Source organism: Blastomyces dermatitidis, assembly GCF_000003525.1.
Source record: "Blastomyces dermatitidis ER-3 genomic scaffold supercont1.6, whole genome shotgun sequence".
Lineage (NCBI taxonomy): Eukaryota > Fungi > Ascomycota > Eurotiomycetes > Onygenales > Ajellomycetaceae > Blastomyces > Blastomyces dermatitidis.
This window is the reverse complement of record NW_025544779.1, coordinates 1,412,282-1,436,417: the sequence shown is the minus strand read 5'-3', so window position 1 is coordinate 1,436,417 and position 24,136 is coordinate 1,412,282. Positions and strand designations below refer to the sequence as shown.

At 37.9% G+C, this 24,136-nt stretch overlaps 5 protein-coding genes across 6 annotated transcripts; 3 read left to right on the top strand and 2 right to left on the bottom strand.

Annotated features, from left to right (window-relative positions):
* Positions 1 to 11,942: 11,942 nt before the first annotated feature.
* Positions 11,943 to 12,377, top strand: BDCG_17217 (uncharacterized protein; the record flags this gene model as incomplete). Its single annotated transcript, XM_045426362.1, has 1 exon — positions 11,943 to 12,377. The coding sequence occupies one exon, from the start codon at positions 11,943 to 11,945 to the stop codon at positions 12,375 to 12,377; it is 435 nt and encodes a 144-aa protein (XP_045281465.1).
* A 2,312-nt stretch (positions 12,378 to 14,689) lies between these two features.
* On the top strand, positions 14,690 to 20,854 carry BDCG_05928 (glycerol-3-phosphate dehydrogenase). The gene is made up of 3 exons (XM_045421640.1): positions 14,690 to 17,554; positions 17,661 to 19,047; positions 19,210 to 20,854. Exons 1-2 carry the CDS (start codon positions 15,448 to 15,450, stop codon positions 17,717 to 17,719), a joined length of 2,166 nt encoding a protein of 721 aa, XP_045277472.1. The 5' UTR covers positions 14,690 to 15,447; the 3' UTR covers positions 17,720 to 19,047; positions 19,210 to 20,854.
* On the bottom strand, positions 14,785 to 20,689 carry BDCG_05927. 2 transcript variants are annotated; one of them, XM_045421638.1, is made up of 3 exons: positions 20,434 to 20,554; positions 18,144 to 20,239; positions 14,785 to 17,684 (listed from the first exon to the last, which is right to left on the bottom strand). In XM_045421638.1, exons 1-2 carry the CDS (start codon positions 20,440 to 20,442, stop codon positions 18,440 to 18,442), a joined length of 1,809 nt encoding a protein of 602 aa, XP_045281463.1. In that variant the 5' UTR covers positions 20,443 to 20,554; the 3' UTR covers positions 14,785 to 17,684; positions 18,144 to 18,439. The 2 variants fall into 2 exon arrangements, with proteins under 2 accessions (XP_045281463.1, XP_045281464.1); XM_045421639.1 differs by lacking the exon at positions 14,785 to 17,684 and having other exon boundaries at positions 17,768 to 20,239; positions 20,434 to 20,689.
* Positions 20,691 to 22,136, bottom strand: BDCG_05926 (iron-sulfur cluster biosynthesis protein Isd11). Its single transcript, XM_045421637.1, has 5 exons — positions 21,672 to 22,136; positions 21,373 to 21,537; positions 21,205 to 21,267; positions 21,077 to 21,126; positions 20,691 to 21,015 (listed from the first exon to the last, which is right to left on the bottom strand). The coding sequence occupies exons 1-5, from the start codon at positions 21,717 to 21,719 to the stop codon at positions 21,006 to 21,008; spliced, it is 336 nt and encodes a 111-aa protein (XP_045277471.1). The 5' UTR covers positions 21,720 to 22,136; the 3' UTR covers positions 20,691 to 21,005.
* Positions 22,137 to 22,207: 71 nt separating this feature from the next.
* On the top strand, positions 22,208 to 24,067 carry BDCG_05925 (uncharacterized protein). The gene is made up of 3 exons (XM_045421636.1): positions 22,208 to 22,516; positions 22,607 to 22,704; positions 22,821 to 24,067. Exons 1-3 carry the CDS (start codon positions 22,328 to 22,330, stop codon positions 23,284 to 23,286), a joined length of 753 nt encoding a protein of 250 aa, XP_045277470.1. The 5' UTR covers positions 22,208 to 22,327; the 3' UTR covers positions 23,287 to 24,067.
* Positions 24,068 to 24,136: the final 69 nt, after the last annotated feature.

Here is a 24,136-nt window from a genome sequence, read left to right as displayed (position 1 = left end):
GATTAAAAATATAATTAACTATTTTATAAGAGCTGTCATATTCATATAACTGAATGTAATCAATGTATATACATAGCTATAAATACAGTCTGAGAATAAATGAAAGACTATCTTTAAAACTGTACTGAAATTATTTAAATATCTAATAATATCTTTTAATCTGACTAATATCTCTGTAATATTTCAGTCTTTTATTAATAAAATACTTCATGTATATCTGAATGTCTTCATGATAATATATCTGAATGATGTGATAGTATATTTCATGAAGAAGAAAGAACACACTGAGTATATATAAAGTATATTAAAGATCTTAGATGAGACAGAACTGTATATTAAGCTTACAAAGTATAACTTCAGTGTTTATCAGATTAATTTCCTAGAATATGTAATCACTGTAGATAATATTCAGATAAAATCTTTACAGATTGAGACTATTCTATCATGACTGAAGTTAACTAGTATTTATGAGATTCAGATCTTTCTGAGCTTTGTGAATTTCTATAGATAATTTATCTTTGTATTTATAAGAATTTTCTTGACTCTTACAGACATGCTGAAGAGTGAAAATAAGAAGAAGTCATCTCATAAATAGAGAATGAAAAGATTATTAAAAAGAGAGAATTGTAAGAACTTTCTTACTCTAGAAGCTTATGAGATCTTTATAAAATTAAAACAGATATTCACAGATATAGTGATATTATTTCACTTTAATCTCTTACTCTTAATCAGATTGAAGATAGATGTCTTCTTCTTTATAATTTCAGAAATAGTCTCATAACTATAGTTAAATAAGAACTGAGTTTCAGTGATCTTTTTCTTACAGAAAATACAATCTATAAAGATTAACTATGATATTTATAATCAGAAGCTTCTTATAATAGTGAAATTCTTCTATTACTGATATCACTACTTTGAGAGTCTTATGATAGTGATTACTGTTAGAACTGATCATAACAGCTTGTAACAGTTTACTTTAATCAAGAAACTCTTACAGTGATAGATTTACTGAGCTCAGAGACTGAGTGAGTTCTGATTCAAGATAGAATATATTAAGAGAACTAAGAACTCAGTGAATAAACTCTCTTACAGATCAGACTATATTAAGAAGATCAGAGTAACAGATACAGAGAGACTAGAGAAGATAGAAAAGCTTTACAGAATACTCAGACTGAGTATTATAAAGAGATTAACTGAAAAGTCTCTTAATTCTCTGTAAGAGAAGAAGAAAAAGAGAGAGAAGAAGTCTGTATAACTACTCTCTATAATACTAAGAGTTAACACTCTGAGAATCTCTGTGAGAATTCTTGAAGAGAGTATCTATAATCTGAAGAATTTACAGACTTTGAGAAGTGCTATAAAAGACCTGATATAAGAAAAAACAGAGTATAAGTCTTTATAAGATCTTCTATTCAGACTATCTGAACTGCAACTGAAGAATGAATATACTCAGTATATTTAAAAACTACTCACAGCAGAAATCAATCCTGCAGAAATAAAGAATTAAAGAGACTTAAATAATCTCTTATGAAAAGAGAACTGAATTTATGTATCTATGAATAAGTTTCTATATGTAGAACTTATTAAAAGATATTATAACTCTTCTCTAGCAGGTCATTTTACAGACACTAGAACTCATGAGTTGCTTATAAGAAAATACTTCTAACTAAAGATATAAGAACTTGTGAAGAAGATAGTGAATTCTTGTATTATTTATTAGAGTTCATGAGTAGTGTGATTCAGATTATATAAAGAACTTACTTCTCTACTCATTCTACAGAAATCTTGAAAATAGCTAGAAATAAATACTTTTATAAGTCTCTCTGAAAGTAAGAACATATATAATGCCTGCTTTAACAGTGTGCTGATAATAGTAAATTACTTTATCAAGATAGCACACTTTATACTCATCTGTAAAAACTTGAAGTTAAAGAATTTAACTTATATCTTTATCTATGATGTGATTCAGTTGCATGAATTATCTGTGAATATTATCTCAGATAGAGAATTAATCTTTATAGAAGAGTTCTAATCTGATCTGATAACTATATTAAAGATCTCATGAGATCTAAGTATAACTTTTCATTAATAGACAGATGATCAGACAGAATGTCTAATAAGTATATTAAAACAGTATCTGCAGTGCTTTATCAATTATAATCAGAATGACTGAGTATATTGATTATTACTTACAGAGTTCATATACAATAACTTAAAGTATATCAGTATAGATAAAATTCTCTTTGAGATACTCACTGAAACTTATTCATAAATAATCTTGATAAATTCACAAGAGTATACTATAGAGTGTGATGATGTCTGTGAATAAGCTGAGAGAATTCAGAATATTCAGAAGAAAGTCTGTAAATTCTTGAGAAAGACTCAAGAGTATCAGAAGAGATACTATAACTTTAAGTATATTATAAAGAGTTTTAAGAAAGATGATAGAGTCTGACTGAGTCTAGAAAACATTATTATATAAAGATCTAGTAAGAAGCTGAATCTCTTATAAACAGAGTCTTATAAGATTATAAAGAAAGTTAGTTTACAGTTCTACAGATTAAAACTATCATCTAAGTTATAGATATATAATATTTTTTATATCTCTTTACTCTGTGAATATAAGAAATTCTTAGAAGAGAATTCTGTGACTCATCACTCTGTCTGTAAAGTACTAGAGAGTGAAAGAGAATATCAGATTAAAGAGATTATTAACTCAGAGAAGTAAGATTATAAGCTCTGATTCAAGATTTAGTAACAAGAGTATTCTGATAAGATGAATGAGTTCACTTGAGAATTATCTGAATAGATAAGACATCTGTAGAAGCTGAGACATGACTTTCATACTGTGAATTCTGATAAGTCAGAATAATGTGATCTTCACTAAGAATCTGATTATAATAAAGATATTAACACTGTCATTTACAAACTCTAGTTTATAAGATAATAAGTTTCTACTGAGATGAACAGTCTGTGATGTACATAAGAGAAGAAGAAATCATATTCTTATTAAGCTAAAAAAACAAGAAAATAAACAGAGCTGTGAACATAATTTAAAGATTAATAAAGAAAAAACAAAGAAAACTCAAACTCATATTCTCAATATCTGTGATACTCAATTCTCTTATAACTACTAATTTCTCTCTTCAAAGAAGCAGAGAGTATTATATCTGTGATACAGACAATTGTTACATTTGATATAAAGACTGTCAGAAATGCACAGACTTCAGAGAAGCTGAATATCAGAGTATATATAGTTACAGCAGAGTCTTGAAGACTGATCATCTATGTGTGTGATCAGATACTTCTTACAAAGCTATATTCACTCTTTCAGTTGTGCTGAAGTATTCAGTCTAAAAATAATTAAGATACAGAGAGAGAGCTCATCTGTTCAGATTAACTTCTGTTACAAATTCATGACATTTACATTATCTTAATTACCTGAATTTTACAGATATCTGAGAACTTATCTCTCATTGATAATGAAATTGCAGAAATGCACTGCAGTGTAAGAATCATTGATAGAGAACTTAGATATATTCACATATATCTGATCAGTGATTGTGTAAGTAGAGAAGAGATAATTATAGATCTGCAGAACTGCAGAAGACACTGATAATATAGAAAGCTTCACAAGAACTGTTAGCTAGAATCTGTAAGAAATTACTTATAAGAAGACTTACAGCAAAGAGAGAGACTACACTGCTTAAAGTCAGAAACTGATCTGAAAGAGACAGAGAATTGATCACTGATCTGAAGATTGAGTGTGATGACAGAGCTGAGAGAAATGAAGATATAATTATAAGCAGCAGTATCTCTGCTTCATCAGCCAGTAAAAAGTAACTAGAGAAGTTATAAGAATACTTATGAGAAGCTCAGCAGCAGTCAGACATTATTATAAAGATATTAAAATTGAAAAATTTTTATTCTTGAGAAGTTCTTGAATTAATATATAAATATTATCAGAAACACTCTCTCTCTGTCATCTGAGTGAAAACACTTCACAGATGAATAGAGATACTCACAGTTTATAAGAATAAAAGCTATTATAGAAAAAGAGAAAAGAAGATAAGATTTCACAGACAGATCTGAGATATTTATACTACTTTAGAGAGGTTTGCTTACACTATAAGTGATCTCACAGAACAGTCAGATCACTCTAGTAAACAAGAGTAATTATAAATTACAGATCTGAATCTTTCTATATATCTATAAAGAGTTATTATTATTATTATTCTTCAATTATAGATGTATGCAGTCAGAGACTATGACATCTACCTGAGAACTTTAGTTCTCAGGGTTTTTTTCTATGTCTGTAAAGTTAACTATTGTACATTCATCAATTTCAGATATGCAAAATCAGAAAATTCCAGCTCAGAATACAAAAACTGTTTACAAATTGCAGTGTTTTAACATCTTTTGATACTTTGAAATCATTTGACAATATCATGACAAAAGAAAAGAGAGAAAGAACACAGTCTCAAAGATAGACACATTAAATAGATAGATAGAAAGAAATTGAAAGGAAAAGATTTACAGAAAAAGAAAAAGTAAAGAGAGACTATAACAAAACAAATTCTTAAAAGAGAGTGTATAGCTGTTTTAACAGACTATATCTGATTGATTTCCTCCTCTTCATATTCAGATAATTCTGAATTTAGCCATTTTCTTATAGCTGCTTGAGTTTCTGATAGAAAGTCTATTAAGTATTTAATTCCTGTCTCAGTTGAGAATAAGAATCTCATATTTAATTGATTTAGATCATACTTCTCTTTCAATCTGGCTCTGAGACTATTGTATAATGCACAGTGCATTATAATATACTCAGAATTCTCATTTGTATTGCAGAATGAGCATTCTATTGAGTCAAATCTATCATCAAATCTTTGTATATAAGATTTGAAATAATCATGTCCTAGTTTCAGCTGTATTATAGATGAGAATATTTTCTTTTTACATTTAATTGAACAAGATTTCCACTTGGGTTTTGTTTCAAATCTTGAATAATGTATACTCTTCTTTTGTTTCTGCCAGCTTTCATTTCACTTGTCTAAACAAGATTCTTTTATTTTTCTCTTTATAAAAGACCAGGACACAATTTTTTGAATAGATCTGCTTAATTCTGCACTCTTTTTTGCAGCTGAATCAGCCAATTCATTGCCATGAATATTCATATGAGCAGGAACCCAGTGCAGATGAATTCTCAGCTTTGATGTTCTTCTCTCTTGAATTTTTAAAACAGAGTTTAAGATCAGTTCAAGATTCATTTGATCATTATGAATCTGACTATTTCTAAGTCTTTTTAAAGCAGCTTGACTATCAGAGAATATTCATGCCTCTTTCAAACAATTTCCTCTTTTATGAGATTTTATTTCAATGAGTTTGAAAGCTTTCACTATTGCAAATAGTTCAGCATCAAAGACTTCACATTCAGAGCCTAGATTCCAGAAATCTGAGATAAAATTAATATTATCTTCAGTATAAGCAATGCCTGCGCCCAATCTATTCAAGTTCTCATTTTTTGAGCCATCTGAATAAATCAGAATAGAGTCTTTTATATTAATTGTAGAAATTCTCTTCAAATGCTGTTCATATTCTTTCTCTTTTAATAGTTCACTTATTTATAAGTCTATAAGAGATTCAAGCTTTTTTCTCCAGAGAGATAACTTCTCATGATCAACTTTTTCAACATTTAAAGAAGAAAATTGATTTTTAATCAGAGAGCATAGTCTGTACAGTTGAGAAGGCATTTTCTTTGAAGAATTATTTTCATTTCAATCAAGAAATCTATTCCAATTCAGTTCATTTCCAGAGTTAATTGATGAAAATGAAGAAGAGACTCTTTCTCTGATTATATGATTTGAGCTCATCTTTACCACTCTCAGAGCATAGTTCATACAGGCCTTTTCAAATCTAATAGTAGAAGGAGGAATTGAAGCTTCAATTTTCATTGCTTTAATAGAAGATGATTTAAATACTTCCAGAATTCTTCTCAAGGCTCTGTTTTGCAGACTTTGAAAGAGTTCAGTGAAATTCCCTTGATTATTTCACCAAACTTGAACTCCATAATCAGCTACTGATGTAATACAGGCTATATATAACTGTCTCATAGCCTGGAAGAATAGACCTCTCTCTGTATTTAATAGTCTGATTATGTTATTCAATAGTCTTTCTGCCTTGACAGTTCTTTGTTGAATGTGATATTTAAAATTCAACTTGGAGTTTAACCATACTCCTAATCATTTGACATTTACACTGGGTTTAATCTCTCTATTTAAAAGAGTTAGAGATAGTTCTTTCTCATTGAATCTAGAAAAGAAATGAATTAACTCAGTTTTATTCATATCAAATTAAATTTGATTAATATCTGCTCTAACAAAGATTTCCTTTGCAGCTTCTTCAATTACTTTCAAATTCTCTTTGATAGTTTTTGAGCTGTAGACAAGATCAATATCATTCATATAACTTGGAGATTGCACTATTCTCATATTTCTATTTTTGAATAGATATGCAGTGTATATTGCAAATAAAATGAGTGAGATTGAAGACCCCTGTGATACTTCTATTTTTATCTCAGTCTTGTCTTGTTTCATTCCATCAAAGAAGAGTTGTATAATTCTTTTAGACATAAAACAGTTAACTCATTTTATTAGGAAAAGTAGCAGTTTTAATATCTTCAATGTCTGAATTAACTTTGACTTTGAAACATGATCAAATGCTTCTTTTATATCAATAAAAACTGCAGTTGAGACCAGACTCTCATGCTTTGCTATTTGAATATCATGAACAACTGAGAGAACAGTGTCAATTGCAGAACACTGTTTTCTATCTCTCATTTATTCACTGAATAAAAGAGAATCATCTATAGAGCTTATAAAAGATAGTTGAGTAGCTATTATCTTTTCTAAAACCTTTTCTAAATAGTTCAATAGAGATATTACTCTATATGACTTAGGAATTGAAGTTTTTCTATTAGGTTTTACAAGAATCACTCCAGTGGCTTCTCTCCAGCATTCAGAATGATATTCATTTTTCAAGAGATTGAAAAAGAGCTCAAAATATTCATTCTTTAAGTAGAAATATGTATTTTGAATAATCAAGTGATTAATTGAATCAGGATCTGCAGCAGTTTTAACAGAACTTGAGAAGATAGCTGACTCTAATTCATCTTGTGTAAGATCAGGCCATTCCCAGTCATTTTCATCAATGTAGTTGAGAAGTAATATATTCTCTTCCTCTGAATCTGAATCTGAATCTGGTGAGTTCTGAAAGAGAATTCTCATGAAAGCTTGACATTTTTCCTCAAAAGAGTTTGCTGTATATGATTCATTCTGAAACTCATATTCTAGAGCTGGAAGTTTTGCTACACTTCTTGTTTTAGTATAGTTAAAAGCTTTAAAAACTTTCTTTTCTTGTGCTTCTTCAAGAAATTTATTCCAGCAGTCTGTTTTAGCTCTTTTAATATCTGAAAAATATTCATTTCTGACAGTTTTGAACTCTTCATCAGATATTACATCATTCTTCCAATCTCTTCTAGCAGTAGCTAATTCTTTTCTTTTAGATGAGATATTCTCATTTCATCAAGGTTTTGAATACTCAGAAGATTTTCTTTTTGAAATATTATCTCTAACACTTGTTAGAATGATAGATGTAATAAGCTTCACTCTATTCTCAAGCATTTCATTTGAGATATCTTGATCAGAATTTCAATATAGCTCATTCTGTCTTTCAGATTTTAACAGTTTTATGCTTTCTTCAACTGCTTTTCAATCAGCTTTTTCAAAGTTATACTGATTAGAGAGAAGAGGATTTTCACTCATTTGTTTTTCACTCAGTTCAATATCAAATTGAATAATCTCATGACCTGATTCTGATGTCTCATTTGAATCAATAAACCAGTTTACAAGTCTTCTTTTCATTAGATTTTGTGACATGAATGTTAGATCTATAATAGACTTCTGTTTCATGCCTTTTCTAAAGAATGTTTGTTGATCAGACTTATTAATCAAATCTATTGAATGCTCAAAGGTTCATTCAATCAGATTATCAGCTCTCACTGCTCTCTTACATTCTGAATTTCATCAGAGATGATGTGCATTGAAATCTCCTGCAATTATAGAGTTTCTTAATGAAGTTATGTTCAGAAATTCTCTATTAATTGTTCAGATATTGTTATTTTTCTTCAATGACTTTTCATTATAGATATTTATAAGCTGTATAGTATCAAACTCATTTTCTTTATCTATAATATCACCCACCAGAATATCAGGGTCAGACATGATATCAAATCTTAGATTAAATTGATATCTTGATCTCTTTCTTTCATAGATCACTACTCTTGACTTTATCTCAGACTTTTGAGGTAAAAAGCAGTAGTAGCTTGAATGAGAAATGACATATTTTTGCTCAGCATCAAAATTCGGCTTCTGAAGCAGTATAAAATCAACTTTTTATTCAAATGCAATTTGAAGATAAGAATAAATGCAATTTGAGTTTCTATTCACATTATTTTGAATAAATGTGATTTTTGAAGAGTTTTTAAACTTTTTTTGTTGTTTTTGTTGTATATTCATACTAAAAGAGAGTAGAGAAGAATCTAATCACTATCATCAGATAGTAGATTATAACTGTTTCAAAAAGTAGAAATCTCAACTGCTTACATTATATCTAGTTTATCATCAGAGTCATTTCTCAATTCTCTAATCTTAACAGAAGTTTGAGGATTCAAATTCTGTTTACATTTTGCTGAAGAATTGAAGTTTGAAGACTTAGATAATTGAGAGTTTCTTCTTTTTGAGCTTGCATTTGTGAGTTTACTGGCTTGACTCTTCTCTTCAGTTCTAGATTGACTTTGAGCTTCATCTTTTCTTCAGTTCTTTTGAGTTCTAGAAGCAAACATACATTCTTTTGAGCTAGATGCATATTTTTCTTTGCAATTAGAGCACTTAAGCAGAGTATGTTGACAAATTTCATCTCTTTTTGAGCATGTTTCACATTTATGCTCACTAGTTTTGTGATCTCTGGCACAGAATGCACATTTTGAGTCTCTAAAACATGAGATTGCAAAGTGTTCATATCTTTGACAGTTTGAACACTGTGTTTGAGCTTTGAGATTCATTCTTGAGTCTTTGTATTCATGAACTCTCATTTTCAAACCTGCTACTCTTACTTCAGAGATCTTTGACTGTTCAAGTGTTTTTATATATACTAGAACAGAGGCATTTCTCCTGCTTTGTCTGAACTCAATTGAATTTAGTCATACAGGCTCCTTTCTCAGTTGAATGAAGTTGTATTCTTTCAATTCATTTTTGAGAAGTAACATTCCTTCTTCACAGTCAAAAATTTCAACTGAAATATCATGAAGAATGAATTTGTCTCACTTTTCATCTCTTTCAGATAGAATTGTTATGTTTAACAATGATTCTACTGCTGACTTTCAGAGATTCTCATTCTGAATAAGGAATTCAGCACTGAATTCAGGCATTGTAGTCAGAATAATAGAGTTTTCAAAGAATGATGACTCAATTGAAGCTATAACTGATTTTTAAACTTCAATATCAGTCATCAACTGAGAAAAGAACTGCTGATTAATTTCATTTCTGATTCTAAAAATGAGATTTGAGTTTAGCTTGTTTCTTTGCAGAATGTTCTGATTTGAGACTTTGAGAATAAGTCTTCTATTTCTAGAGATTTGGAAGTTTTTCTCTTTTTGCATTTTCTTTTTCACTTTTCTATGAATAGAGGCATGAGCAGTATTCTTCTCAGTTTTCTCAGGATTTTGAGCAGGTTTTGAGATAGCAGGTTTAGAGACAGCAGATTCAGCTGCTTGAGTATATGTTTTCTTCTGATTCAAAGAAGAAGAAGAAGTAGAAAGAAAGAAAGAAGAAGAGTAAGATAAAGAGTCAGTGATTGTACTAGGAATTTTCAAGGTTTTTTGAACTGTGTTTGAGATTTCAAGTTTGAACTTGATCATCTTCTGTAGTTGTCTGGCCTGAGTATGAAGAATTAACAGAACTTCTTCATTCATCTCACTCAGACACTGCTTTCCAAGAATCTTGCTTGCTTTTTCAAGTTCCTGTATTTCAAGAACTTGTTGTTTCTCTATTTCTTCTTTCTTTCTTCTCTTCAGAATTTCAATCCCAGGAATAGCATTTGAGAAAGCATCTTTTTCCACATCAACTGAGTGTATTTTTGAACTCATTGTTTTCACTCAATGAAAAGTTGATCAGACTGTTTCAATTGAGATATTTCTAAGTCTGTTTTCAATTGAAAAGTTGGTCAGACTGTTTCAAAAGAAGAATAAAAGACTTTTGTGTATAAAACACCTGATTTTTTTCACACTAGTTCAGTAACTAGGTTAGATTTTTGAAGAGAATCTAATAAACTAAAATTGATTTTTAAGATAAATCAATAAAATCTTTACAATCTCTTTCTTGGGATACAGTGAGGAAAAGTATGATATCAATTGATAATAAATCAGATGATATGACAGTTTTTGAGAGAAAAACTGACAAAAAATAAATCAATTTTTTACAGAGAAATTGATTAAAACTATTCAATTTTATTCTAAATCATTCAATTCTCCTCACACAACAAGTGTGCAACTCAAATCAGTTAATAAAGAGTGTAAAAAAGAATTAAGTATTAATGAAAGCTCTTCAGTCACTGAAAAAGTAATTCTTACTTAAAAGAATATGAAATTATGACAGAAAACAACTCTGTTTTTAATTCTTTGTAAGAATATTGTGTAAAACCCAGAGAAAAACACCTTACTTTTTCAAGAGAAGTAAAAAACTATTTCTAAGATCTTTTTTTTTTTTTTTACATTAACTGCTGCAGAAGAATAAGATAGAAACTGCTAAGATATGCACTACTGTATACTCTCTACCAAGACTTTCCCTCTTCAGAGTCTTGATATTATAGAGAATATAAGTCTGTTTCTATATAATAATATAAATATTGTCAGTGGGATGTAGAGGAACTGGTTATTTATATCTCAAAATAGAAGACTTTGTCAATGATTATTAGACTGACCGTGTGACCGTGTCTGGGACCAGGACTAGATTTTTTGATAGTCCCATTACCAATTCGACTGATCCCATTACACGGTTTTAACATTATATAGTGGTCCCATACTGTCCCAGTGGGACTTACTGTCTACTCTTGTCACATTTTCCAAATGGGACCATGATTTCCACTTCTCATTTTAAATTATTTTTATTGCTTTAAATGACTTTAAATCTCATTTGAGTGTTACCAAAAAGCGTTACTTTTTAAAAAATTAAAAATAGTCTAAAAAAAACCTTAAAATGTCTAAAAATAGTAACTTTATGCCAAGAATGGGACTAAATGGGACCAAATGGAACCACTTTCTCATTTTTTTCAAGTCATGGTTCCATTTTAAGATCTGATATATAGTCACTTTACATGTTTTTTTGATAGCCAGTCCCAGCGGGATTCACGCCAAGAAATGTATGGGACCAGACCAAATGGGACCAAACGTGAAATTCATGGTCCCGGCGGCCAGTCTAATGATTATATTAATATAGAGTTAATTCTCAAATTCAATAGAAACCTAGTGTTGCTGTTCTCAATCCCTTGCAGAATCTATTGAATATTGAGGTATTAAAACTAGATTTAATATATCTCACTGTGCAGGGATCAAAGGCTCAGTCAGACCTTGAGATATACTGATTTTATAGTTGTTGATGTGCTGTTGACTCGTTGTTCACTGATTATGTATTGAATACTGTTGCTGAGGTATCTTTTTGTATTGTTCTGCTGGGGATGGGCCAGATTGAGAGGGGTAGTACAGGGGTGAGACTTGGTGTTGAAGTCTAGATACACTGGCGGCGGACCGTGGAGGTTGCACTTCAGAAGAGTCCATTGATTATGTGCTTGATATTATCGCTGAGATATCTTTTTGTATTTTTCTGCCGGGGATGGGCCAGATTGAGAAGGGCGGTACGAGGGTGAGACTTGGCGTTGGTGTTTTGGAACATCAAAGATGGACAGGGTTTTCGCGGAGGTCGCTCCTCGGATATCTCCACAACTACAGGTCGGGGGTCTTCCAAAATCGAGAAGATTGGTGCATATGGCTAGGTCACTTCACCTTACAATTTGTATGGCACTCTGGCCCGGGGTTGTGGTGTGGTAGGGGAGAACGGGGGATAATCCCACACAGGAGCTTCGAACAACGTCCGGTTCACGTTTGGCTGGATAACTCCACCACCACACGGGGTATGCGGTCGGCGATGGGGTCAAAATGCTCGTATGATCGAGGGCTTTTCGATGGATCTATCGGCGGGTTCTTATTCGAAAAATCGAGCGAGTTCGTGGTGGAGCCATCATCTATAAAGAGTGATTGCAGGCTGTAAATATCTTGATTCTACAATTCTACAGAGTTAATGAAAGAATGAAAAATTCCTCACAATTTTACAGTGTTAAAGAACAATGATTCATAAGAATAAGTGAAAGATTAACTTATAAATATTTCTCTTTGATAAGAATAATCTCATAGAGAGTGATTCATCTGTGAGATGAATCTGTGTAATAATCACACAAGAATCTCATGAAAATAATTAAGAGTCAACTGAAACTCTTCTGTATAAAAGATATGAGATAAATCTGTGTAATAGTCAGAGAAGAATCTGTAGATTATAAAGAATCTCACAGAATAAGAAACTGAGTAACAGACTCTTTTCTCTTTATAATAACAAGAGATTTTTCCTCACTGAGGTTTTTTATAGATGTGAAGAATTTTTAGTGAGTATCACTGCAGTGCTGAGCTGACTATGAAGTTACTTAGTGAAAGACTTCATAAATGAAGTCTTAGAGAGAAAGAAGTATGTAAGAAATTCTGCTTCTCACAGATTCTTTATCTCTATTTCTATCTCTCATATAATCAATAGAGCTAGCAGCCCTTGACTACATATAACTATATAGACTGAAGTTCATGAATACTATTCATAACTCAGCTTGAATACTATTATACATTTAATCTCTACATTTTATCTTTCTACTGTGAATACTTCTAGTAGTTAACAGTACATATCACGCCAAGCTGCAAACACCTGAATAATTGCCTGCGAGCACTTATTCTTACAAGAAAACTAAAGAGAAGATAAAGAGATAGAATATATGAGTTGCTTTTATAATTTCTCTTATCACTTAGACTAATCAGTGAGATCTGATCTTATATATTTCTTAATATAAGTCTCATCAGAACCTATCATAAACATAAAAGTGATTATATAGTTAAAGCTTAGAATATAATTACAACTAAGTAAAAATGAGAAAGTAATCTATCTCATTTTCTCATTTCTTATTTGATCTTATTTAATATTATTCAGATTCTTGACATAAAATTACTATTTTTAGAAATTTTTAGTTTATTTTTAAAATTTTGAAAGAGTAATGATTTTTGATAACACTCAAATGATATCTGAAGTTATTTAAAATAATTAATTAAAAAAATGAATATTAGATCATGAATACTGGTCTCATTTAATGAATGTGTAATAGTAGATGGTGCTGGGCGCGCCCTGACAGCTCTTAACCATGACAGAATTGGGACCATTTTTAGACAGTAGTGTAGTCCCACAGGGACTATATGGGACCACTATCTCTGACATGTACCTGGGCCTAGGACCAAGCAACTCAATCAATGGTACCACCAGATATTTTAGTCCTGGTCCTAGACACGGTCACACGGACAGTCTAGGACTCACACTCTATGCATGCAATTCACGCATAACCTCGAAACTATCACCATAGTTAGCTCGAGGAGCCTTTAGGCCGATTACCACGAAAGAGAAGAGACAGACGGGGGACAGTGGAGGGCATCCATGACTCCAAACCGTGGGATGGATTGATTGCCTTCCCCGCACAGAGTGCTTCCTCTGGGACGTCGTTTAATTGAAATATCTTGCTTAGCTCAAGGATAGAAGCGGGCACAGAGGGGGGGTGCAAACGGGATAGGATGGTATGACCTGGAAGCCATACCTATGCACTTCGAGGAGTACTCTATGATTTCCCCGCTGATACAGAGGGAGCTTGATATGGCTGGACATTTATGGGCGGGCGACGGTATTGGCGTTGCTGGAATATGCAACACCACCGTGTGAAGGCACAATTTCGATTGATAGATTCTGCAGAGCAAAGTGAGGAGAAACCAATTTTGATTGATGCATTAGCGTCGGCTTTTATTGCAGGCTTCTGTTTGCGTCGCCGGCCGCTGGTTGCAGTAGAAGACGTCCCTCAGAGATCGGCAACAATCACATGCTTGGGCGAATGACCTCCTCGTCTTAACACTCGGAGAAACTTTTTATATTCTTCTCCGCTGAACTGCGTCAATTGCGGTGGTTTGTGGAGTTGTTAGCCGATGTTTATCCGATGGTGTCGTTCGGTGTAGAAATACCGAGATGCGGCTGAACCGATGACTCAGCCGTCGCTCGGGATGACTTGCACCGAGATGCATTCTACGCTAGTCCGGGAACGGCGTGGGGCTCTTCCAGCGCGGAAGATTCATTGGATGGAAAGTTTGTTCTTCACATGGGTTTGTCTGCTCACCGCGTTTATTTGACCAATGGGTACGCTGCGTAGCTTGGATTTGGCAATATGAAGCCAATGAGATGCCTCAGAACGGATGGCAGAAAAAGTACGCTACGATTGGATAGGAGTTATTTATCTTTCTTGTACGAGTGTTTAACTATCTATGTCTATATGTCTATTGGGCGGTGGCTTACTTACTATGCGGATGCGAAAATTTGTTTGGAAAGCTGGTTGCTGCACGGTGACGGTGGTGAATCATTATTATTACAATGTGAAAGCGGGTATCAAATCTATTTAATATGGAGATCATGAAACCATTTTCTTCAATGTTATCTTTTTGGTGACCCCCCTACTCTGCCCTTTAGAACCTTTTCTCTCTCATTTCTCTTTTTATAACTTTACTTTCATTTTACTTTCATTCTTCTTCTTCTTCTTCTTCTTCTTCTTCTTCTTCTTCTTACAAGGTTGCCGTGGGTTCTTTCTTCTCTTCATATAAAACCATTGCGGACATTTTCATTGGCTTCTATTAAAATTGTCCTGGGAGGTAGGGCACGTTGTACGCTCCTTTGTGTTTAATAGGCCCTGCATGCAGTCTTTCACCCAACCCACTCAACACCGTTGCTGAGCCCAGAGGGCCCTTTTCTTGTTTTCAATTCCTCGCTTCTGTTTCGCATCAATAAATAGAAAAATTTTTGTTCTTCTATTTTTTCTTACAGTCGTCTCCTTGGACTTATTAGAGATATTCGTCCACCCATTCCTCAACCTCATATCTATCCAGATCCCGCCTGGCCCACTGCGCGACCTCGTATCAAAAGGAACTCGGGCATTTCCCACCTAACGAGCTGGTGATAGCGCCAGAGTAAGGGTAGAAGACAGTCAGTCCGCCCAATCCACATGGCCTCCCGTTTCTCATCACGAGCGGTGCTCAAGCCACTAGCCTATACTTCGATATTCGTTGCCACGGGAGGTATTGCAATCTACACAGTTACATCGTATACGAGCGGCCTAGGCCGGCCCGGAGCCCAAACCAGATCGCGTTTGCCAAGTGATATACCCCCGAGATTCCCCCAAATAAAGCCAAGATATGAACAGATATCCGACCTCAGACGAAGTGCGAATGACAAACTTCACCTGGCTCAACGAACAGAGCCAAATACACACCATGGAGGAGAAGGAAAGAAGGAAGATGAGGGTATATACGATCTTCTCATAATTGGAGCAGGCGCTACAGGGGCAGGAATTGCCCTAGATGCCGCAACGCGCGGGTTGAAAGTAGCCCTCGTCGAGCGAGATGACTTCAGCAGCGGGACGAGTAGCAAAAGCACAAAACTCGTTCATGGTGGTGTTCGATATCTCGAAAAGGCTATTTTGAACCTGGATTACAATCAATACAAGCTGGTGAAGGAGGCGCTGCACGAGCGGAAATATTTCCTTGATATCGCCCCACATCTCTCAACTTGGTTGCCCACTCTGCTGCCGATTCGCACATGGTGGCAGGCTCCGTATCTTTGGGCTGGGACGAAGATGTATGACTTGCTTGCTGGCCACCAAGGATCGCCGGAAGGGTCGTATTTTATGACGAAGAATAGAGCCATGGGTGCGTTTCCAACGCTTAATGCGAATGGGATGGTTGGGGCGCTATGTTATTATGATGGCCAGCATAATGATGCGAGAATGAACGTTTCGCTGGCTATGACCGCGGCGTTGTATGGTGCTACTGTGGTCAATCACATGGAAGTCACTGGGTTGGAGAAGGATGCCAGTGGAATGCTCTGCGGGGCGCAGGTTCGAGATACACTTTGTGATAATGAGGATGAAAACCGGGTATTTACCGTGCGTGCAAAGGGGATAATTAATGCAACTGGGCCATTTTCAGATGCCATTCAACAAATGGATGAGCCGACGAAGAGGAACATAGTGGCACCGAGTAGCGGTGTCCATATTGTCCTCCCCGGATGGCTTGGACCTCAGAAATTTGGACTAATAGACCCCTCGTCGGACGGGCGGGTGATTTTCCTCTTGCCATGGGGAGGGAATCTGATCGCTGGGACCACGGATAGCCCCTGCGAAGTAGAGAAATCGCCCATCCCCAGGAGTAAGGATATCGATTGGATATTGAACGAGATTAGAGAGCAGCTCACTCCGGAGATTGACCTTCGCCGTTCTGATGTATTGTCTGCGTGGTCAGGTATACGGCCTTTGATCTTGGACCCAAACTCGAAGAATACGGAATCTCTTGTGCGAAGTCACCTGGTCACAGTCTCAAAATCTGGCCTGCTCACCTGTGCTGGTGGAAAATGGACCACGTATCGGGAGATGGCTGAGGATGCGGTCAACAAGGCCATCATGGAATTCCACCTGAAGCCACAGGGACACCGGCAGCACCCTAATATCAGTGGCACTGGTGCTGACGAGATGGCACCACTCCTTGACGGATCCTGCCAAACGCATGCTCTGCCAGTCATCGGAGCCCACGGATATCACAAAACTTTATATATCGATCTTATCAAAAGATTCAACCTCGACGCTGAAGTCGCGCTGCATCTGGCACATGCATACGGCGACCGCGCCTGGGAAGTTGCCTCCATATCCGCATCTTCTGCCTCGTCCTCAACCCCAGGCAATACTACCACCTCCACACTTTCACCCACCTCTCACGTACGCCTTTCACCCTCCTACCCCTACCTCAAAGCCGAAATCAAGTACGCAATCAAGAACGAATACGCCATGACCGCTGCAGACTTTCTTGCACGGCGTACCCGCCTAGCCTTTTTGGACACCAATGCGGCTCTGCAAGCCCTGCCAGGTGTAATAGACCTCATGGGCAATGAGCTGAAATGGAGCCGCGCAAGGCGAGAGCGCGAGTGGACCGAAACAGTCCACTTTCTCGCATCTATGGGCTTACCGGCAGATATGATGAGTGTCACGAGAGAACAGGTTATGGCCGGGAAAGTGGCTGCGAAGATAGGGGAGGATTCTGTGGTGGGCGAGTGGGCGAAGCGTGAGTAGAACAGAAATCTCCTTTTCCTTTTTATTCCTTTGTGGTGATGGATTGAGCACCTTCTTTCTCTCTCTTCGGTTGCTGATTATTAGGGTGCATTGGACAGAACCGCAAAAACCATCACCCGCAGCTGATGGCTCAATCAAGATTAGCCTGAGCCAATAAGTTAAAAAAAAGGGGGCCAAAAGAAAAGACAAGAAAAAGGAGAGAAGAGGGAAACAATGATATGACCGATTATAGAATTCATCTCCTCTAAACAGGCAATTGTTTTTGATATTTGAAATATTCATCATTGAGTGCATAGCGTTTTTGGTTTTAAGCCATATTTCTAATAGCGAATAATACATAGAGGGAAGGGAAAGGGACGAGATAAATCAATAATACAATGGATTCTTCATCAGAATAGACAGGCTTCAATCCGGAAAGCTCTATGTGGTGAGACAATATACGTTATTTTTCTTCTTTGGCAAAGAAGGGCATATATTCCGTTGGGAATCTTAGAAGCACGACGGCAAATATGACTCGTGGATTGAATATGATTGTGATATAGGAAAAGGAAAAAGGAAAAGAAAGAATAAAAGAAACATACCAGTGGGTTTTCGCGATGAAAGCAAGACAAAAACAAATTTACCATAACATTCACCGTCCATCCCCAATATATGTACTCCACACCAAAAATTAACTCCGAGAAGCAATACACTCACTGCTCCTTGCGCAGGAGGACTTCAGTAATGGACCCCATAGGCATATACACATCATCAAAAATGACATTCAAAAATGCCAAGGGGAAGCTAGGTCCGAAACACAATCTCTATTCCGGAGGGGTAGTCGTAGCGGAATAATGAAACAAGAAAAAAGAAGGGACTGGACTGGAGTACGAAATTCCTACTGTCCAGTCATCTCGAAATCCTTTTTCTCATCAGAGGAGCCTCTACGTTCATCATTTTCGCGAACCGAAGCATCCTGCTCTGAAGCAACAATAGCACCACTCCGACCAGCCTCCGTCGTCGGAGAGAAGTGATTGTGATTGCGAGCAGTCGCGTTTTTGCTGGGGTTATCTAAACTTGCTTCTAGACTACCAAGCAAATCAACCTCACCGTTCTCGAACCGGACGGTGGCGCTGTGTGGCTCAGGAGGTGTTGATGTTGTTGAGGATGGATTTTCTTGTGGGTGGAAAGGTTGAGTGGCAGCATCAGGATGAACGCCGTCAATTGGGCTACGAGACTTTTCTTGTGGGGTTGAGTTGCCATTTTGGTTGTCTGCGGGTGCTTTTGCCCCGTTATTTGCGGATTGTGAATGCTGTGGTTGGGTGTCACTGAAGGAGATGTCCTTGGTTGGTTCAGAGAATTCGGCAACTGTTTGGACGGGGAATGGAGAAGGCATTTTTATGGTGACAGGGGGTTGGGGTTGTGATTGGGGTGGTGGAGGGATCTCCTCGTCAGAGGGTTCTGTGGGACGAATTGTGGTGGCAGAGGTCGTATGTGGGATACCTGGTGAGTTGGACTTGTCTCTTGCTGAAATTGCGGCATCTTTGTGTTGCTCCTGGTTCGGGAGTAAAGACTGTTCGTGTATATGTAGATTGGATTCCTCCGTTTCAGGAACTGTTTGCGCATCTCCTGCAGCTTCTTGTTCAGATTTACTGAGAGCCCCAGGAGACTTTGATTCGGCCGCCGACTCTTCTCCCTCGTCACTCTCTTCTCCCTCATTTTCTTCGTCCTCATCTTCATCCTCATCCTGTAATCCTGGCGTAGTAGTGGAGCTGCCATCTCGCGCTGTACCCGACATCGCCACGTCCCAAGTAGTTTCGGTTCCGACGGGAGTGGTTACCGCAATCTCACCTTCGCCAGGCGCGAACATCACCTTCTTCCGTCTACCTTTTCCAATACCTTTTGCCTTCCTTTTGGGAGGGGAGTGCTTCCTCTTTATTGGAGCAACTATGGTTGAATCGGTCTCAGCGACAACCACCCCTTGGGTATCTACCACTCCAAAACCTTCGACAACCGTTCCTGGAGCCGGCGATGCTTCAACAACAGTCCCATCGCTATTCTCAGGAACAGCTTCAGTATTTTCTGTAATCTCTCCTTCTACTTTATGACCTTCAGGTACCCAGGCTTCATATATCGAAACATTTCCCGTCGTAGGATCGACCTTCTTGAATTTGGTTTTCCTCATTGGCGGCTTAGGTTCGGGTTGCACTTCTGCCGTGTCGTTTATTGCGGTTGATCCATACAGTGACGACAATCCAGCCCTTCTCTTCGCGAGAAATTCTGCCTCAGGGGGCTCAATATGTCGCGGTACCAATGTCCACTTTCCAGCTGTAAAGGTGCGTTCAAACGGAGGGGCCGCAACAGGTTCATCAGCGTCTTTGATCTCCTTATCGTCGTCCTCGACCTCAGTAGGCGCGGGCCGAATATACTTGCATCCGGCTCTGGAAGCGCGTAGTAATGCTCGACTCATTGGGGTTAAAAGGTGGCTGTCTCTGGGCATCGGTAATTCGGGTATGGCTTGCGATCCTCCCAGCCTCGTGTCTGGTTGCTCAACTTTCGGATTCTGGTAAACCACCACTGGCTGTCGGACCCAGCGCCGGACCGGAAAACCTTCAAAGACATCGTGATCAACCTGTCCCGTTCTCGTCCTATTGGGGACGTTTTCTGTAAGTGCTTGAGACCGACGAGAGGATCGGAACTGTGAGGAACATTTGTTAGTAAGGTATACGCAAAAGTGAGCCATGTGTTGAGCATAACAGATAACACAGCTTTCATCCGCGCATCAATTACATTAACACGCCGAGTTACTCCCAGGTACGACAGCTAGAAGACTCATGATGTGGTATTTATCCAACACGTTATTGAGGAGGAAATGAATTGGAGACACCATACCGGAGCCATCGATCAACAGTAGAGGTTGGCGCAGCCAAACTTTACTCCAGGGATTAAATGTGCGTACGTCGAGGGTCGGAGTGATCATACGGTTATTCCTCCTGTCTGGGGTCGATCGATTGCCTTTATATATTAGGTCTGGCGCATCAATCGCCGCTGCGAGTTCCGTAATGTACATCAGATCACGTGACTGTAACGGGGTAGCATTTCATGTGGCAAATAGGGGCTGCGGGATGAAGACGATACGAAGACATTGCTCAAGTACATGAACGGGTGTGGTATTTGATGTGTATAAACAGATACTAATGTAATTTTGTTTAGCTGCGTGTAGTCTGCGGAAAAGCACTGCCGGTATCACAAATATCAGAGCTGGGATGGCCGCGAAAAGGTCGAAATCGCCTATGAGAAAAAACCGTGAAAGATCATGAAAAAAAAGTTTAAAAAAAAGTTCTATATATATACACAGGGCCAGTTCGACTCCGCTGGTAGTAAAAAAACATAACTCTCCATTCTACCGCGTAATAACCCCGAGGTCAAGGAGTCTCATCGTATCCCAAACCCAAGTTCGTCGCTCAATCCCAACTGGAGAGTGACCGTTTAGCATCAGAACCGGATTAACGTTAGGAAGGGCCTATATGCTTACCCTGTATCCTTCTGGCGCACGATGCCGCCCGCATTTCCGGATTCTTTCCCCTACAAAGCCGAGGATTTAGCAAATGCTCGGTCCTCTTTCTATTCAAAACCTGGGATATAGGATTATAGTAAACGTACCGTAGGTTCGCCCTCGACAACCAATTTATCTAGTTGATAGAATTGGCTTATGATGGATTGTCTCTGTGGCGGTAGGCAGAGTCGTTAGCACAGTACTGGTGTAATTTATGGAGCAACCAATATTCCGGTAGGGTTGGGAATAGGATGCGTAGGGGCGGGAGAGCCAACCTTCATCATGCGTAAATCCTGTAGTCCTTTTTGCATCAATTCCTGTATTTTCCGTTCCTCTGTCACATGCTGGTGTTCCCGAAATGCATCTATCGTTCTTCTCCGCGCATACTCTCGGAAATTATATGCGGCGAATTGACGTGATTGACGGAGGAGCGACCGGAACTAGTGATATGTAAGGGTTAGCACAAACGTTGGGAATATATGAGGAGGGTTAATCCGGAATGTGTCATAGAATTCGGAAGGAAAAGATGAGATGAACCATGCAACACGAGGCAAAGGAAAACTGAGCACCGTACCAAAGAACGAGCCTGGAAGGCGGAGTTCGTCTGAGTGACAACGGACATAATAGCAGGAGTTATAGGCCGATGTTATCTCAGCAATTCCTCTGTTGCTTTTTCTCTCGCCTCCGGCAGTGAAAATAATATTTCCTCTCAAGTGCCTAGCCGAACGTGGGATATTGGGCGTGCTGAAGCCTGAGGATGCTATTTCTACGGGATATCGGTAGTAGCAGCAGTTAACAACGATGGCGCATGAGGATATGGATCTAGCTCAGACTAATATCCGCGGGATTTGAAGAGAGCGGAGATGCGTTTTGAGTCTTCCACCTGGCGTAGCTTTAGCGTAAGGCCGATTAAATAATAATGATACGGCAACAAGGTAGAAGAGATAAATGCAACTGAGTTAAAAGTGAAATCAAGTGAAGCCTGTAGAGTAACAAAGCAGAGTTGTCCCCTTCTTTGTGTTGGCAAACACCGACCGCGGATGCCCGGGGCGGCGACCTTGGGGAGTTCTCAAAAATGCTCCACATGACGCTAGCCCAAATGAACGTTAACCGTTTTCTCGGAAGCTAGCAACATGACCTTTTCCACACGGTTAACGATACTCTTATAGTTTATCAAGCACATCTTATGCCTGAACCCGCTCACTTCGATTCTGTTCCATGACTTAGAACATGATGAGGCAATTGCCCACGCCACCCGCCAGTCCAGCGGTAGGGGCGGGTTCAACCAGCCTGCCTTCAACAACAGATAAGTCCAGCGCGGAGCTTTCACGAGAGCTAGATAGTGTTTTGGAACACTATCTTGTTTTGTTGGATCAGCAACAGCGGCTGCAGGAGGAGATTGGTCGAGAATTTTCCTCTGTATGGTTTCCCGCCATCTCTGTGGGATCTATATTCATTTTGTATCCCCAAATCGGAAACCAAAATGCTAACGAATCAATCGTCCGCTAGGGCTTTTTCTCGCTTGCGCGCGCGAATAACTCCTGCCCACCAGGACGTCGGTATGGCGAAGACTACTATGATGAGAGGATGAAGCCAATAAAGAAACTGTATGCCTTTCCAGTGTAACTAACTATCTTATCCTGCGGGCGTCATTTGGTTCGAAAACGAGTATTATAGGCACAGGCAGCAAGCACAGGCTAACCCGAACATATTCCGCCGATAGGTCAATTACACCCGCTTCAAAGATGCCTGCTCAAGACAAACATACCACGTTAATCTTGAACCAAAAGAGAAATATTCCGTTCTTCACCCTCGAAAACGTTTCGCTCTCATCTTTTAACTCAAGAGAAACGAAGGAGGACACTGAAAACAAGAGCGACGAGACCGGTCCCAACTCATCTTCACCGTCCCGAAATTCTGATCCAAATGAGCCGGATCGTTGCACGGGATCCGAAAAGTCGAGTACTAATCGGCAATCCTCCAACCCACTTAACTGGTTTGGGATACTTGTTCCCCCAGCTTTACGAACCGCCCAACAATCGTTTTGTACAGCTGTTGAAGGCCCAATCACTACATTGGCTGGTGTGATTACTGAGATGCGCGAGGTTGAGAGAGAAGTGGAGGCTTTGAGAGGGATGCTGGTCGCCGCAACAATTGGCAACGATGGAAGCGAAAGTGGCAAACAATAGCGATAAAGACAAGGCACTTTTTTGCTCTAACTTTTGCTAAAAATTTACCTCTGTATCTACATAATACTCCGGAGACATCTTTATATCTCACCTAGATGGGGTTCAATGAATGCAATGTTGATATGGAGGTATAATTGATGCTCTGGTCGGCTTAAGAACTCTGGGATTGTACCGTATTAAGGTTGAAAAACTGATGCCTAAACTTATAGTGAGCGAAATACAGGACTTTTTGTGTGCTCAGATAGCTACCGGCTAAACCTTTACGAATTACGAACATTTTCAAAATGGACACTTTCTTCGGGTAACAAAGATTCTGTCGATAATTTAATAAATTTAGGTTTGCTCAAAACGAATTAGATTAATATCATAAGCATCATACAGATCTAGACTAGGACTATTTAGGGGGGGGAGTAAGCTCCCCTTTTGGCGGACAACTTCATTCCGAAAGAATTGTAATGGTACAGATATAGAATGAAGGACAATATGAATTGTTCGAAAATCGTCTAATCTATTCTAGAATTGTTGCCCTTTTCTGAAGTACAATAGGCAAGGCAACAACTCGGACGTTTCAGTAAAGAACGGCGGAACACTATTCTTGGGAACACTATTCTTGCTTCACTCACCATTTCTCAGGCATACTGACTAACAGATCCACTTCAGTCATGTCAGCTCCGTATCCATTGTAAATCTATCTCAATGTTTAGAGATCTGAGATACTCCAACGCATGTCCGTGAGACCAGCGGCTTCATCAGTGGCTTATTGCGTGCCAGCTCTTCATAGTTCTCTCCTTTCACCCAGTTAGGATACCAAATGAGGTATGCCAGGTGTTTCTCAGTGGTGTCCTCAGTG